We start from the raw sequence: 17,315 nt of genomic DNA, 5'->3' as shown, positions 1-17,315 counted from the left end.
ACGCAGTGCAAACACACTGGCAAAGCCTCTCCAGTACTCCTGACAGTGTGTTTGCACCCCACCAGCCACACCACTGTCTTTCCTCTTTCCCCACTTCCCTTTTAGTAAGCAGCAACAAACCAGAGGTAAGGTGTGCATGACATCCTACCACACTGTCTGCTCCTGCTCTGTATCCATCATATGTGTATATTAGGAGGGGAATGTCTGTTGCCTCTTCTAGGCTTTATGTGTGAAGTCTATCTTTTTACCCTGGAATTGCTGTCACAGAACTTGACCTACTTTCATTTTATGCTTTTATGGGAAGGAGGTTTTGGTCTACATTTTCCATTAACATGGCAGCATTTTTGTGGACTAGGAACTGTTGTGTGACTTGGGAGCCAAGGAAAAAGTCAGGTATGATTTCTCAGAGGGGACGAGAACAGGGTTATAACTTCAAACAATTCACACCGAGCAAAATGTATTGGTGTGTTAACACAGCATGCCATCTTCGGGGAAAGAAAAAGCAGCTGATATTCTCACCCTGTCTTGACTTTTCCTCATTTTGTGTCCATTTGGTTTTGGAGAGGGATGCAAGAGGTTTCGGCATTGAGCGGAGAGTTAAATTATGCAGCTGCCCGGCCCTCCAGAATAGGATACTTGGTTTAGATTTTTCACAATGCTATTGAAGTGCTTATTTTCCTCCTGAAGAGACACAAACAGATGCAAACTTCTGTAAACACTTTAGAAATGAATTCAGTGAGTTTGGCCTCTCAGCGGTGCTCAATAGCTGACAGAAAAATGTCTAATTAGTGCAAGTGGAAATAATAGGGCCACTTGGATTCCTTCCATCCTCCTCCAAGTCTACTTTTCCGAGGAACTCAAAGGCTCTTTTGTTTGGTAGGTCACCCTCTCTCATGCTTTTGTGTTCCAATCTCTTAAGGGAAGGAGGAGAAGAAGCAGAAAGAAAAAAATGCATTAGGCAATGGCTCAGTGCTTAAATATACGGTAGACTCCGGAGCATTGAGGAAAATGTGTCGCTGGCAGTGTTCGTTTTCAGGTGCTTAAAGACAGGGATCCCTCCATTGTCAAGAGGCACATGCACACAAAGAAATGGGAATCCCTTTCAAGTGTCATTCTTTGCAAAAGCATGCCCCCTTGCAAATAAATAAATATATTTCCACCAGTTTTTGAAGCATAAGTCAGCCCGTGAATACTTGTTCACAACTGGTCTTGTGAGGTAAACAAATATCAGGCATTCCTGTTCAAGTTGTTCACACTATGGCTATTTCAGTTTCTTCAAGTTGCATAGTCTATGATTTGAAACAAGCCACAGGGTGTAAATCTTTTTCTCTGACAGGCTAACATCAACAACCTATCCCTAATCTTGGAGCTGATTGTCACCACAAATGTTTTCACACATTTACTGAGTCATTCATGAGAGTCTCTCTTCTGGGGGGGGCGGGAGGGAATGGGAGCTGTTGCTCTGCCACCAGGCCTGTGATTTGGATGGAGAGGGCGCTACATTCAGTCCCTGAAATCTTCAGTTTAAAGGTTTTCCGGTAGCAAAACTACATGCTAGGCGAACCAAGTCAGTGTCAGCACACTAGTGGGCAAGATGGTCTATTTATCTGACAAGATAAAAGGCAGCTTATACCATTATCAAGTTTTACCTGACTCTTCCGGTAACTTCCAAATAGTACTATAGTCCTTAGCCAAAACCACGCTCATACACAGGAACCCTGCATGTTAAGCAATGATTCAGATACCTGTATGGCTTGTATATGATCTCCTACTTGCTGACCCAAAGTAGAGATCAAGCAATTAGTTGCCAGAAGTTGATTTTTACATCTGATTAGTTTATCACATGGCTGGAGCTACCTCCAAATTCTTTGAACAATGTCTCCCAGTGTGTGATGCCGGTTTCCCCAGGGACTTTATAGAAAGTTGCCAGTGGAGGCCCTTTTTTGATGGGCCTGAAGGCAAAGTACCCTTTTGATGTTCATAGTACCAGGTGTAAATTACAAATTGACAATGAGTATTGCTTCCCAGTTCTTTCTCTTTGGTATTAGCTTGTTTGTTTTTATCATCTTTGGTGTTGAGAGGAGTTTCCCCTGCTTATGTAATTTAAGGCAGAGTAAGATTTGAAAGTTCTTCTATTTATTACAAAACAAAATACACACTATCAAAAATCGAGACCAGATGAAGCTGATTTCATGTTATGTATTTCATGTTAAGTCATTTTTACAAATGCACAACCCATTTGTAAAAATGATAGGTTAGTGGTAGACATTACTGGCCAAAATAGGTGTTGCTTGGGCCTCAAAGCCAGGAATTGGGAATTGAATACTTTAGACTCTCCCAGTTTTTTAATACAAGAATTCAGTATTTAATCCTGCAACGTCTTTAGAAGTGCTGCCTAGCCTTCAGCACTGTTGGTTGAAAGTTCCCAATGGACAGCTCCTTGCTCTGCCGGGTTATGCCAGATCATTGCTGGTCTGAAGACTGATTCACACTTTACATGGCAAGAGTGAATGCTGCCATGGATAGTTAGAGGACAAATGGGCAGGAGCATCTGATAGGCCACACAGCACAGCACTGCTTACCTGTCTTGTTTGCAGTAGTCATCAGCATTGCTTACCTGGCTTCCCAATGCTGCATGTCACTGCCAGTTACCAAGATGGGGAGCAGAAAGGCAGCGAAGAAAATGTCAAATTGGCTCCATCATTGCACCCATACTGTGCTGAGCCTTGTCCTTCACCATCTTCCTCTCGGTAACTATCAGTGACACTTGACAGTGTCAAGAAGCCAGGGGAACAACACCGGTTGCTACTGTAAACAGGTGAGGAAGTAGTCTCTCCCAAGCAAGAACAGGCACAGGAAGATACTGATTCCACACAGATAACAACTAAGTCCAGCACTACCTGGTGACTAAACTGTATTATGACACTATCCACATGGATGCATAATTGCAAATGAAACAGGATACAGGGATATTGTGTATTTATGGTTGCTGCATGGACACATGTAAATTTGGCTTTATACATGGAAGCAAATGGGGGGAAATGTGAGTTTTCTGTCTTAAGTGAGATGAAGATACTATTTCTTTAGTAGTAGTAGTAGTAGTAGTAGTAGTAGTAGTAGTGTGTTTTAATTTACTAGTCCCTGTGCATGGAAGATCCTATCTTCACTGAGGGAGCTTGTCATAGGGAAAACCCCCAGAACAGTTTGGCAGAACACAGGGGAGGAGAAAGGGAACTTCAGTTGTGCAAGCATTATTCCTTGCACTGATGGAGTACATTCCTTACTGCTACACTGGCTTCCAGGCAGGCTTAAATTATAGCTGCATCACTCTCTTTTTACCAATTAAGCAGCAAAAGCACTAGAGAATTTGAGTCAGGTAACTGACTTTTCTCAATGAGTCACTAAGTCACTAAGAAACAAATGCCTTCTCCAGCAGTGGACACTAGAAGTACACACAGAAAATAAATATTTGGATAGGGGGTCTGGCTTCATATGTCTATCAGAGTGACCTCTGAGCTCCATGTCAAGCTAATATTCTCATACTGCAGCCACAGTACTGGTATATTCTAGTCTAAGTAAAATTTCCCTTCATCAAATTAACCTTTCCTATTCGATCCCAAGGAAGGTGTTACCAAATCAAACTTGAGGCTCCAGCAGGCAGGAGTTTTCTTCTCATCTTTCCCCAGCTGAGGAGAGGAAATCTGAGATGCACTTTCACTCACACGCCATTCTCCCAAGGTGCAAGTTGGGCATTTGGGCAGATGTCACAATGCCTGCAGGGATTCTTGAGCACCCATGAAGGCTCTGTATACTGCCGCAGAGTTACCCTGCTGGCCTTTCTTCTCTCCTAACAGCACGTTCCTTCATAAGTGCGGCTGATTCCCATGCCAGGGAGAAGGATCAGCCTCTGAGAGGGATACCAAGGGAGTTAATGCTATTTTTAAAAAAATCATTAAAGGTCACCTGCAAAGAGAAAACGTTGGACTGCTGACCCAGTTGCTCCTTTATGATGTACAAAGGAGCGTTTGATCTGGTAGCCTTTACTGCTATATTAATGCAACTTGTTGATGTTTAGAACTTGATTGACACCACAAAAGTCTTCATTTCCCTTGAGAATCAGAAGGCAAAGGCTTTTAATAGCACACACACCCAATTCCCATTTAAGCTAATTTTAATGCTATATGTAGGTCATTTCTTGAAAACAGAACACTGGTCTGCTTTTTAGGAGTGTTTTACCTTCCTCTTTTACCTTTTTTAAATAAGGTTGCAAGATACAGTGTCATTTAGTGGGTAGCATGTTGGACACAAATCAGGAAGGCCCAGGATCTAATAATTGGGTGGGCTTGATGGGTCTAAGCTGTTTGTCGTGAAGTTAAAATGAGATGAAACACTCTGAAGTCCTTGGAAGAAGGTTGGGATGAAAATGAATCGATGGCGGTGGTTAAAATTAAAGTAAAATTCGTTGATAATCAGAATATCCTATCTAAGATTGGGAGCATTGCACACAGCCACACAGTGATTTCACTGGTAACTAAGTATAGTGTGAGCCTGAATCCAACCTTGTGTGGGTTCCATGACTTGGTCTTTCAGTGCCATCGTTTGATGAATGCCAACTGGGCTGTGGCAGGCAGGAGGAGAAAGAGAGAGAGTACAATAAAATGTTGTTGGGTTTATGATAGGGTAAGGTAAAGGTAAAGGGACCCCTGACCATTAGGTCCAGTCGTGACCGACTCTGGGGTTGCAGCGCTCATCTTGCTTTATTGGCCGAGGGAGCCGGCGTTTGTCCGCAGACAGCTTCCGGGTCATGTGGCCAGCATGACTAAGCTGCTTCTGGCGAACCAGAGCAGCGCACGGAAACGCCGTTTACCTTCCCGCCGGAGTGGTACCTATTTATCTACTTGCACTTGACGTGCTTTCGAACTGCTAGGTGGGCACGAGCTCACCCCGTCACGGGGATTCGAACTGCCGACCTTCTGATTGGAAAGTCCTAGGCTCTGTGGTTTAACCCACAGCGCCACCCGTGTCCCTTTTTTATCATAGGGTAGAGCATTGTAAAGTATGCTACACTTTTTAAAGCTTTTTTGAATTTCCCTTCCATGCCTCTGACAATTTTCTACGTTTGAAGCAATATCCCACCCCCAATCCCTCCTTTGCCCTGCAGTTTTCCGTAGCTGAAAGTGGGTGTACACATTTCTCAGCTAAGCAAGTCAACAAACATTTCTACCCCATCCCTCTGCCTGATGATTTACATATTTTATGGATAGTCCCCTAGAAATGGTTCCAATTTGAGAGCTGGTCGCTCCTCACCATCACATTCGTTTGGTGTTCTTTTCAGGTTTGTCTGAAAGCCTCCATTGCCGGCAGGGACTATGTGACAGCAGCTGCTATTGTGTTCCTGATTGACCGGTTCTTATATTGGGTTGATGGCTCCAGCCAGCTCCTTCGGATTGCCAAAAGGCTGCACGAGCTCCAACCTACAACACCAATTGCCCCTCAGCTGGTGATTCGCCAAGCTCGCGTCTCTGTAAATTCAGGTAATGAAACACTCATTGCGCTACCCCCCTCCAACCACCATCTCCGTTTCTCGGCCGAGTCCCAATTAGGAGCTGCTTGACTTTCAAGAGGATACTTTGTCCCATTCTGGAGATGACATTCCTATGATCCTGAGCCATCATTTTAAACTGACACCCTGCTCCTGCCTGCCATCTACTCTCCATCTACCCCATCCCGCCCCCCCACCCCCGCTCCATCTCCCTCCCACCTCTTCTGGCCTGCACAAAGTGTCTGGCATAAAGGGGTGTCTGAGAAAAAGAAGCGGCAGAGAAAATTGTGAAAGGGTGTGGAAAATACTAATTGGAGCTTTTGTCTCCTAACAAATCTGCCCTGCTGTTTCAAACGGGGGTCTGTGAATTGCTGTACTTCTGAGCAAAAGCCTTCAAAAAGATGATTAAAGATCTGGTATTTTCTGTGTGTGTGTGTGTGTGTGTGTGTGTGTGTGTACACACATATACATGCACTATGGCCACTTGGTGCAAATAATGCAGTTAACCTACTCATGTAAAATTGAGGGTTGTTTTTTCTTCGTTCCTCTTTTGGTAGTACACAAAGATCATGAATGGCATTGGCCCATTTTAAAATACATATTCCTAGTTTTTTTAGGAAGGAAAAGCCAAAGCTAACCTGATGATGAATACAGTTTTAGAAGGAAATAGCTTACATAAAATGAAATGATCATCTGATTTCAAACACTACATCTCAGGAATAGTATGTGCGTCAAATATAATTGCCCTTATTTGTGAGCTCTGCTATCTGATCCCACTTCCCCCAACACTGGGCTCCCATACGTTTTCTTTACTACAACCCCACTCCACCTTAGCCAGCACGGCCAATGATGAGAGATGTTGGGGGTTGTAGTCCAAAAACATCTGGGAGAAAGGCTGAGTCTGATGCCAAGTCTTGCAAACACATGTCTTAAAGAAGTAAACAGGAGATTGGCATGCTGTTTACTCCTAAAGTCCAGGGTGAATCAGGGTGACATAGTTGGACCACAATGTGGGTGAGTCTAGGCAGATATAAATATCTAAACTACCTCGGTGAGCTCTCATCTTGGAGTAGCTTTGAGCATCTGTAGGCCTGTTCACTTTACACTAAATACAGTACAAGCTACCACTACACATGTACAAGTGTTTTTGTGAAAGAGTTTACACATGTTGATTCATACAGCTCAGCTATTGTGCACACAGAAACACAGACACTACACTTGTCAAACATGACGTTAATAATGATAAGAGTGTAGATAGTGTGCATCAACTGTTGTTTACAGAGATTGTGCACTTGTTGAATGTAACATGTGAATGGCCCTCATATAATTCATCTTCAAGCATTGGGTCAGGGTCTATGACTGGGTCACAATTGGATGGAATCCCCTGCTAAAGCAGAGGAAAAAGCCTTCATTTTAGTGGCATCCTTGTCTCATTATGATGTCAAGTGCCTGGCAAATGGATAGCCCCCGCCCACCTGTCAGATTTGACCTGTGAGGCTGGTCCTACCTTTGTTCTAAGCTAAGGGGATAAACTGAGGAAGAGAAATGACATTTAAAAAAAAAAATGCTAAAAGACCAGATTTACCAGATCTACCCTTTGCTATCTGAACTCCAAGACTGAAATATTTGCCTCAATATAGCTTTGTTTTTCCTCTTCTTTCTAGGTAAACTGTTAAAGGCTGAATATATCCTTAGCAGTCTTATTAATGACAATGGAGCAACAGGTATCTATAATTTGTGGCTTCTACACGTTGAGTTATTATTTATAAATGTTCCCCCCCAAAAAAATTGCCACCTTGCTAGCAGAGCCACTGCCAGACTAATGTGTTACTGTCCCAGACAGCTTCTTTCTTTGTTTTTCTTAATTTGTAAAGGTCTTGGATATATATTTACCTCACCTTTCTACCTCTTTATGTTCCCAAACACTGTAGTGTGTTCAACTGCTCTTTTCATTCTGTTTCTCAGGTGTGTGGAAGTACTCAAAAGAAAGTGACAGGATCCTTGTTCAGTCTGTCTGTGTACAGATTAGAGGACAGATTCTGCAAAAGCTGGGTAGGATTCATGAAGCAATCTCACATTCTTTGGTTTCACCTGATCTTTTTCAGTTCCCGTTCAGTTCTCTGAGGATAGTGCAGGAGTCATTTCTCATAATTGTGTTCTTTCTAGCTGTGAAATATTCCTCATTTCCTAAATAAAAATCAGCTGTATGCCTAGCAAAATGTATTGGCAAAACAGAAAAATCTAATGTGACCCAAATTCTATGCCTATAATTGCTTCAAATTGCTTACTTTGCATATTAATTTTGCTTCCCAAATTAAGACTTACAAATTTCTCCTTCTCCTCCTTCTTTGCAAGATGTTGGGTTACAGAGGATAAAAAATAAGGGCATGGAATGGTGAAATTATGTGATGATCAGGCTCATAACAGCCTGCTGGATTAAGCTACTGGTCCACCTTGTCCAGTATCCTATTTCCATTAAGTTGTAAGGAATGGATGCTTTTGTCAATTTCAGTTTACAATTTTTCAAATCTTAAATTCACATTTCTGCACTTGTTTTGTTTTGTTTTGTTTTGTTTTTATTAAAAAAGCCCTTTTGGAAATTTGTATCATACACAATTTTGCAAACCATTTTTTTCTAATGTACTTTGTATATTATTTTCACCAGTAAATGCTTATGTACACTTTCCCCAAATGTACACATATTGGGGTTGGAAAACGGCAACACAAAATTTGGACAAGTGTAACTTTTGAATGATAGCTGTGGTTCAGTTCATGTTTGGCAGACCTCTCCCCCACCCCTACTGAGTACAAGTGCATTAAATAAGTTTATAAAATATTACTTCTTTTTTTAAAAAAAACTACAATAACCAAGCGTTCATTTTTGTATGTATGTTTCAGGGATGTGGTATGAAGCAGCAGAGCTGATTTGGGCCTCAATTTTAGGTTATTTCACACTTCCCCAGCCAGATAAAAAGGTAATGTATGTACTATTTTCTTTTTTAAAATGAGTATTTTCTGCTATTGACAGTATTTGTTCTGCTTCTCTACACAGACAAGCAGCTTGCTCCAAACCTTTTAGCAGGAACTGAGGAACAACAGAAAGGGTAGTCCTTCACAGAGGGATCTGCTGGTGAAGAAAAGCGGTCCTTCCTGTTTCAAACAGACCCAAGTGCTTCACAAGCAGTGGAAAAGTAGACTGTCCTTTTTTCCATTGAGAAACTGAATGAAGTAAAAACAGCCTGAGATTTTGGGTGCTTCCAGACAGGGATTCATTATTGCAAGTGGGTTGTTGGCAACAAGTCTGTTGTTGTTGTTGTTTTGAATTTACCAGATTTTCTATGGAAAGAGCGAATCTGGATTAAAAGATAGGGATGTGTTGATGCTGCATGCATGAGGAGTCCTAATCCCATTGGAAACACCCTGTGTGTTTTAGCTTCTAGTGCTTTATAGAATGGATTCTTGTGTTTTAGAGACGTAATCTGCCATGGAAACAGTGAAACACCAATTTGTCTTTGTGTTTGTCTCCTGCAGGGAATTGCTACATCGTTGGGTATCTTGGCTGACATCTTTGTATCGATGAGTGAAAACGATTACAAACGGTTTAAAGACAACTATCAGTTTCACCTGGTAACTATTCCTGTATTTGAAATGAACTTTGTTTAGCTTGCTGAAAATTGTGTGTGCTTTGTTCAGCATCCCTGACTAGGGAGATTCTGTGTGCTACCTGAAGCTCACTTTTCCACAACAGAAACAGATTACTCTGGAGAATATTATTTGTCCATCCATACAAGTACTGTATACTCTGATTGGCATCAGCTGTCTAGGATCTCAGGGAGAGTCTTTCCCATCTCCTATGTGATCCTCTTTTTTAAAACTGGAGATTGAAGTTTTGCCCTTCTGCACTAAGCTACAGTTACTCATTGCCTCAACCTGGCGAAAGTAATTGCCAAGTGCTGAGCCATTTGTTGTTTGTTCTCTCATAAAATTATGGAGAGAGGAAGCACAGAATATGTCATGTACTCCAGCCCTCAAACATAAGGCCATAATTAGATGTTGCTAAACCTTGGCATCTGTCTACACTGTGTTCTAAACCACTGAGCCTCTTGGGCTTGCCGATCAGAAGATTGACAGTTTGAATCAGTTTAGTCATGCTGGCCACATGACCTGGAAAGCTTTCTGTGGACAAACACCGGCTCCCTTGGCCTGAAAGCAAGATAAGCACTTCAACCCCATAGTTGCCTTTGACTAGAGTGAACCATCCAGGGGTCCTTTACCTTTTTACCTTACATATACTCACCTATCTGCACAGAGATGAACAGACAGCAATCTGCCTAAACTTACATTTCCTTCCTGCCGTTTCAACAGAATCTTCTGAAAGAGTTTGACCACCGTTTACTTTCAGCTGCTGAAGCGTGCAAGTTAGCAGCGGCTTTCAGCCAGTTCACACCACTGTTTGTGCTCACAGCAGTCGTAAGTGTGATACCCAATATTCTTATTTCTTCCCTGTGCTGAAGATTATTCACTGTGATCTACTACTGCAATATGTTGCTGTGTGCATGTAAAATCAGGATGTGCATTCCAAATTCAGATGCAATGCAGATGAAAAGTTGTGGTGCAAGTGAAATGCCATCTGGCTTTTATGCTGTTAAATCTGTTCATTTGGAGCAGTTGCTTATTACAAACTGTTGCCTATCATTCATACCCCTTTAATGTCCCATTGATTTAACTGAAAACTTATTGGATAATTAAGAAAGTGGAACTGGAAGGTAAAGGCTGCTAGTTATACAATCTATCTTTTGGTTCTTTGGGAAGGAGGGGGGTATCTTCAGGAAAGCATTTGGCAGAAGAAGTGTACTTCATACCCCACTTATCTGTGGATTAAGTTCCAAAGGTTTTGAGAATATAGCTTCTTCCTGCTCCCCAACCCACCTCAATCCCACTGAACACCATAGACAAATCAGTCCCTCAGATTAATAGGCTTTGCAGAGTTTTAAACTGAAAATCCCATTAGTAAATGCACAATTCTAGCATGGATTTTTTTTGTTAGATATCTCAGAACAAACCTGCTCAGTGTTCCTTCGGTGTGTAACAAGTTTAACTCAAGCATAATTGATCAAACACAGAAAAAACAAGTACTTGAAAATCATTTAGAAAAAGCTATATTCTCAAAACCTTTGTAGTGGTGTGAGTTCAAATTTGAGGATTCTTTATAGGATCTGAGTCTAAATTTGATGCACAAATCTGTAAGACCCTGTTCATTTCAGCTGTACTTGTTTTTACAGAATATCCGTGGAATGTGCTTGCTGTCTTACAGCCATTCAAGCGAATGCCCTTCCGCAAAGCAGAAGTTTTATTTGTCCGAAGCAAAGGAGTCCTTTGAAATTGGTCTCCTTAGTAAGAAGGACAAAGAACCAGTCACCAGCAAACAGGAGCTCCACAGTTTTATCAAGGCAGCTTTCTGCCTTACAAAAGTGCACCAAAGGCTCTACGGTGAGAGCGAGAGACTTAGTCAAGTGAATAAGTTGTGCCAGGAAGCCTTACAGAAGCTGTATGCTTATAGTCATTTACCACATACTGAAGAGCGGGACAAAGAACAGCTTGCCAAGGATATCATGTGCCTTGTCATGTTAGTTAAAGAGCACTTAAATGTGCAGGATTTCTGTAACTCAGATGCCAAGTCCTACATTCCAGATAGCTACAAAACTGGTGTTGAAAAGTCAGTTGTGAACGGTGAATTGAGCTTCGAGAAAGTCCTTGAAATGTATTCCCAGCATCATGCAGCGGTCTGTGAAGTTTATGGAAGTGTTTGCCACAGCTACAAGACGAAATCAGGAAGCCAAACAGGAGCCTGTATAACAGCTTTGAAAACGGAAACCAAAAATATGGACACCATGTGTACCACTGAAGAAAGGTCACATCATGGGAAAGACTCTGCAAAGATCTCGCTTTCACAAAAAGGAAGGAAAAATCGTGAGGGTTTTAAGGAGCAGATGCGACAGAAATTATTCCATACCACTGCCCTTGATGAAGAGGTAGAGTGCATTCCTTCAGAAAGAAGTCAAAGACACACTGGTGATATTTCAAGTAATTCTGATAACAGGAGTGAAAGTTCCAGTTCGCTGAGATCTTGGAGCAAATTCTCCAAATCGAGTTCCTTTACTAGTTGGGAGGAGATTGACTGCAATGAAAATGAACTGCCCCAAGATAAGGTCCAGAAACAAAAGGCTACTGGAGGTAAGGAGCAAGAATGTTCTGCAGCTTTGACTGAAGATACTGAAGAGAACTGCCAAAAGCCAGATCCATGTGTACTGCTTTCCAGAACTAATCAGCTCTCTCTTCAAGAGCCTCAGAATGACTGTTGTGGCTCCTTAACGCATCCCAATCAGAATAATATAGACAAGACTCACAGAGTAACAGAATCATACCCAAATCTCAGAGAGGACCATGTAGAGGGAGCAGAGAATGCTTTGAAGCAGCCACTCCAAGAAACTAGTAGCACCAACCCCCAAAATAGTAATGATCTTTTGAGTCCCACTTCTGAACAAGATCCCATTATCCCATCTTCATTAATGGATTCCAGGAGCAAGGACTCCAGTGCCATTTCTAACCATAATCTGTGCAGCATTGGAAAAGGAAGCACAGAAAATATAATAGAATCAATATCTAGACATGGTTGGCCATTTGTTGACCCAGAAGGAGAAACTGTGGACACTACTGAAGATGCACAGATGAATTCACACCTGCCTGATGCCAGGAAAACACCTGCCTCCATCAATAGTAGCATGCCCAAACCGGAATGTGACCGCTTTGTTCAAAATTGGATTAATAAATCAAACTCTGCAGTGCCTCCAGAAAGCTCCACTGGAGTATCTGAAATTGACCCGCAAGCAGAGACAACAGAAGACTGTGAATTTGCTAGTGAATGTGGAAAAAAGTCAGCAGGTCACCTTAGTGACGTCTGCATAGCAAGAGATCAACCACATCACAGCTCTGGGGCCACAAATTCTCCTTTGGGGACAAAGAACCAGCCATTAGTCAACCAGTCCAGTGACTGTGCTACAACGGAAGAAGATGACGGTGAAAAGCTAAGGAACATGTTGAGCAGCAGTCACAGTTCAAGCTCCTCTCTAAAATCATGGTACAAAGCAGCCCACTTTTCCAGCAGTTTTTCTGAATCGGGGAGTCCTTCATTTTTGAACTCTAGCGGCAGCTCTTTTGTCTTTTTGGAGAGGGCCAAAGAAGAAACCCTACAGGCTCGTGTTCTCAGTGACGATGACTATGGCAGGCTTTTGTCTGGTGTAGGCCATGCCTGGCTAATGGAAAGAATGAAGAATACAGGGCTCTTCAAGCCAAACCTCTTCGGTAAAGCGCACTGTAAGTAGAGTTTTCCGAAATGCACCCTTATAATTATTTAATCCCAAGCATTTTGTGCTGCTTTCAGGGAGGGAAAGATTTTCATTCTACAGTGGTACCTCGGGTTACAGATGCTTCAGGTTACAGACTCCGCTAACCCAGAAATAGTACCTCAGGTTAAGAACTTTGCTTCAGGATGAGAACAGAAATCATGCTCCAGCGGCGCAGCAGCAGCAGGAGGCCCCATTAACTAAAGTGGTGCTTCAGGTTAAGAACAGTTTCAGGTTAAGAACAGACCTCTGGAATGAATTAAGTACCGTATTTTTCGGCCCATAGGGCGCACCGGCCCATAGGGCGCACCTAGTTTTTTGGGGGGGAAATAAAGATTTTTTTTTAATTTCCCACCCAGGTGCGGGGCTGGGGCGGGGGAAGCCCGAGCTTCCCCCGACCCCAGCCCCCAGAACAGGCAGCTCTCCGCAAGCCGTGGGAGAGCTGTGCGACTTCGAGCAGCCCTCCCACGACTTGTAGAGAGCTGCGCGAAGCCCGAAGCCTGGGGGCGCTGAGCTCAGCGCGCCCCCAGGCTTTGGGGTGCAGACAGCTCTCCACAAGCTGTGGGAGAGCTGTGCGAAGTCGCGCAGCTCTCCCACGGCTTGCAGATAGCTTCCTGAAGCCTGGAGAGCGAGAGGCTCTCGCTCTCCAGGCTTCAGCGAAAGCCTGCATTCGCCCCATAGGATGCACACACATTTCCCCTTCATTTTTGGAGGGGGGAAAGTGCGTCCTATAGGGCGAAAAATATGGTACTTAACCCAAGGTACCACTGTAGTTTACAAGCCCCAAGCACTCAGGTGTCTTGATTCATGCGTGAGCTGCACAAGAGCACACTTGCCTCCCCCAGGGGTAATCTGTGCAGGTGCTCCCCACTTCACATGTCACAACAGAAAGACAGGATTCAAATCATTTGCACACACCCGGATGAAAGTCCCTTTTAGCCTTGCTGTGTTAATATGCTAAGATGCCGATGGACTCCAGCTCCCTTCAGCCCCAACCAGCATGGAAATGGACAGGGAGTTTGAGTGTCTCGAGGGCTGCAGTTATCCACCCCTGGGTTAGCCTGACTGACACTGCCTGTGCGAAGTACTCAAGACCAAGAAAGAAAATTATTTGTTTCTGATCAGCCTTTGGCAAGCTTTATGCCAAGGACAGATCCTGCTATTGTGTACCTTACCTGTTTATGGTGTGAAGTGATTGTCAGTGAGTTAATGACTGAGATGGGATTTGAATGCTGGCCTCCAAATTCCAAAGCAGTGAGATTCCTGCATTGCAGGGGGTTGGACTAGATGACCCTTGGGTCCCTTTTCCATCTCTGTGATTCTGTTATTCTGTTCTATCGGCTATGCCATATGTGGGGGGAAGTCTTTCTATTTTATACCAATTAAGAACATAAGGAGAGTCTGGTGGGTCAGGCCAATAGCCCATCTAGTCCAGCGTCCTGTTCTCACAGTGGCCAACCAGATGACTGTGGGGAAATTCATAAGTAGGATCCAAGCACAAATGCATTCTCCCCTTCTGTGGCCTCCAGCAACTGGTCTTCAAAACCATTACTGCCCCCGACTGTGGAGACGGAACACAGTCATCATGGCTAGCAGCCATTCAGAGCCTTCTCCATGAATTTTCCCAATCCTCTTTTTAAGCCATCCAGGTTGGTGGCCATGCACTGTGTGAAATAGTACTTTCTTTTATCTCTCCTGAATCTTCCAACATTCAGCTTTGGTAGGCATCCACAAGTTCTAGTATTACATGGGAGAAAGGCTTCTCTCTATCCACTTTGTCTGTGCCAAGCATAACTTTATAAACTTCTAATCATGTCGCCTTTAAAAAAGTCTTTTCTCTAAACTAAAAAATCCAAAACTGTAAAATTTCCTCACAGAGGAGTCACTCCATTTCCTTGATTGTTTTGGATCATTTGAATGCTTTTGTTGTAATTTCACATTCCCTGCTAGCAATTTTTAAAAAATGCATTCCTTTTTGTTCTGTCGGTTCTGTTACTTGGTGACATATTTGTGAGGAATGCCTTCCCACTTTGCAGCCCTTCCAAAAGCAATTCATCCTGCCTTGCCTTTCCCACCTTCTGTTTATAGATGAAGCTGACTGTAATAGTACACACTGCAGCAATGAATGCAACTTCCTATGGGTGTGAGCAAAATGTCATTTCTCTGTGACTCAGTCTGGGAAAAGGACATTGATCCTAGCAAGAGAACAGTTTTAACTCTGCTGTTTCATTCCTGGCTACTGGTACGGAACAACCCTTTGCTGAAGAAGTTGTCAGTTCATTTGTCTTCTTTTCCAGCCGCCCTCCTTTTGAAATTCTCCAAGAAATCTGGGCTGTGGACTGCACAGGAAACTGCTGTATATATTGGGGACTACCTGAGTGTAGCAAAGAAAGGCAGACAAAGGAATGCTTTTTGGATACACTTTCTGCACCAAGAGGAAACTCTGGGAAGGTATCGCTCAAACCAGCGTGACAATTTGATCAGTCCAGGCAGTTATGTGCTTGTTTGTAGGCTTAGATCCCACATGATAAATAAGGAGTCTAGGCAGTGAACATAAAGCATCCACAAAACAGCATGAAAATACCTAGCCAGATTCTGCACAGGGATGGGAAATAACGGGTGGATTGAGCTATGCCTCAGAAAAAGCTTGTGTTGATATAAGAAACTTAAGCAGGCATTTGAAACAAAGTATGGATGGTGTTTGCTTGATAGTAACAGGCAAAGCTTTCCACAGCCCATAACTGTAGAGTTGGAAGGGACCCTGGGGGCCTCTAGTCTACCTCCTGCAATGCAGAAATTTAAACTAAAGCATCCATGACAGGATGGCCATCCAATCTCCGCTTTAAAACCTCCAAGGAAGGAGAGTCCCTCATCTTCTGGGGGAGTCTATTCTGCTATCAAACTGCTCTTACCACTTTTTTCAGTTGCAGTCCTAACTATGGATAGTAAACTGCATCGAACTTAGTGGAACCGACTATGGAATAATCATTGTTAGGAGTGGTCACCTTATCTCATTATGTTCAGTGGAGGACATTAAATACACGTGTCCTACCACTAGGACCTGTGAGACCAAGGTTCAGATCCCCACTGGCACCAGTCACTGTCTCTCAGCCTCACCTGCTTGACAGGATGGTTGTGAGAATAAAATGGAGAATGGGAGGTTGATGCACACAACCTGTGCTCCTTGGAGTGAAGGCAGGATACAGTATGATGTTGTTGCTGCCGCTACGACTCTTGTCAGTGTGTGTTACATTTTTCATAGATACGTTGGCAAAGAGTACAAAGACGAAAAGGAGCTTCTTCACCATTTCAGCGATGTGGAAAGACAAATGACTGCCCAGTACTACGTGACAGAATTCAACAAGAGGCTGTATGAGCAAAAAATCCCAACACAAATCTTCTACATCCCATCGGCGGTCCTCTTGGTAAGGAGCAAGCAGAAGGTTGCAAGGGATTCAGCTAGTGAAAGGAGCAGGCAGAAGCAGTGGGCTGAAAGGCTGTTCACATCACAATCCCCTTTTTGTTCCCCAGGTACTAGAAGGCAAGTCTATACAAGGATGTGTGAGTGTGGAGCCTTATATTCTAGGAGAGTTTGTGAAGTTATCCAACAACACCAAAGTGGTAAAGCTGGAATACAAAGCCACAGAATATGGACTTGCTTATGGCCATTTCTGCTATGAGTTTTCCCAAGGCAGAGATGTGGTGGTTGATTTACAAGGTTTGTACTGCCAGATATCAAATGATGGAATACAGTATTTTATTGGACTGACTTGAGCTGCTCCCACCCCCCACCCCCTTTCAAAAATAACTCTTATAAAAGCTTCTTTCGGATATGATTATTCAGAGCTGAAGTTTTTAAAAGAAAGAAAATATTAAACGTCACTGGGGGGGGCAGGAAATTACTTCTGCAGTTCACTGTATTGGCTTAAAACCTATTCAGCTTTCTCAGGTATAGACATAGTCATCTCATTCTGTCTAGGGACTATAGATATAGGTGCTGCTTTAAATGTGGATCTTTTTGCATTTGATTTTCATTCATAACATTTTCTTTTGATATTTTGTGATTTTTTAAAATGCTTGAAAGTTGTAAACCACTTAGAGATTTCTTTGGAAATGTAAAAGTGGTATAGAAATTGTTCAAATACATTATGCAGACATAAACAGGTACTTTATATATATTTTTAAAACCACTAGATTCCCCCCCAAAAGCAAAACAGAGACCAAGATTTAGCATGCACATGCACACACCAGCTCCCCTCACCACAAAATAGCTTGAGAGACTCATGCTTTCTTTATCCAGCTGATAAAAATACAAATACAAAGAAGGCAATTTCCCTGCTTTTATTCTGCTCTTTTTTAAAACACTGGTG

The 17,315-nt window shown here is 42.8% G+C and overlaps 1 protein-coding gene across 3 annotated transcripts in view; it reads left to right on the top strand.

Moving 5' to 3' along the window:
* Positions 1–17,315, top strand: part of ALPK1 (alpha kinase 1) — a 44,628-nt gene that overhangs the window by 25,904 nt on the left and 1,409 nt on the right. For all 3 annotated transcript variants that reach the window (XM_083571014.1, XM_083571016.1, XM_083571015.1), the window contains exons 4-13: positions 5,336–5,534; positions 7,207–7,266; positions 7,508–7,594; positions 8,441–8,517; positions 9,074–9,169; positions 9,908–10,012; positions 10,825–12,916; positions 15,243–15,396; positions 16,208–16,370; positions 16,477–16,663. In XM_083571014.1, the coding sequence (XP_083427140.1) occupies positions 5,336–5,534; positions 7,207–7,266; positions 7,508–7,594; positions 8,441–8,517; positions 9,074–9,169; positions 9,908–10,012; positions 10,825–12,916; positions 15,243–15,396; positions 16,208–16,370; positions 16,477–16,663 (3,220 nt within the window). The remainder of the gene's footprint in view (positions 1–5,335; positions 5,535–7,206; positions 7,267–7,507; positions 7,595–8,440; positions 8,518–9,073; positions 9,170–9,907; positions 10,013–10,824; positions 12,917–15,242; positions 15,397–16,207; positions 16,371–16,476; positions 16,664–17,315) is intronic.

This window comes from Podarcis filfolensis (genome assembly GCF_964270895.1).
Source record: "Podarcis filfolensis genome assembly, chromosome: 9".
Taxonomy (NCBI): Eukaryota; Metazoa; Chordata; class Lepidosauria; order Squamata; family Lacertidae; genus Podarcis; species Podarcis filfolensis.
Note: the sequence above shows the minus strand (reverse complement) of the source record. Positions and strands in the feature narration are given on the sequence as shown.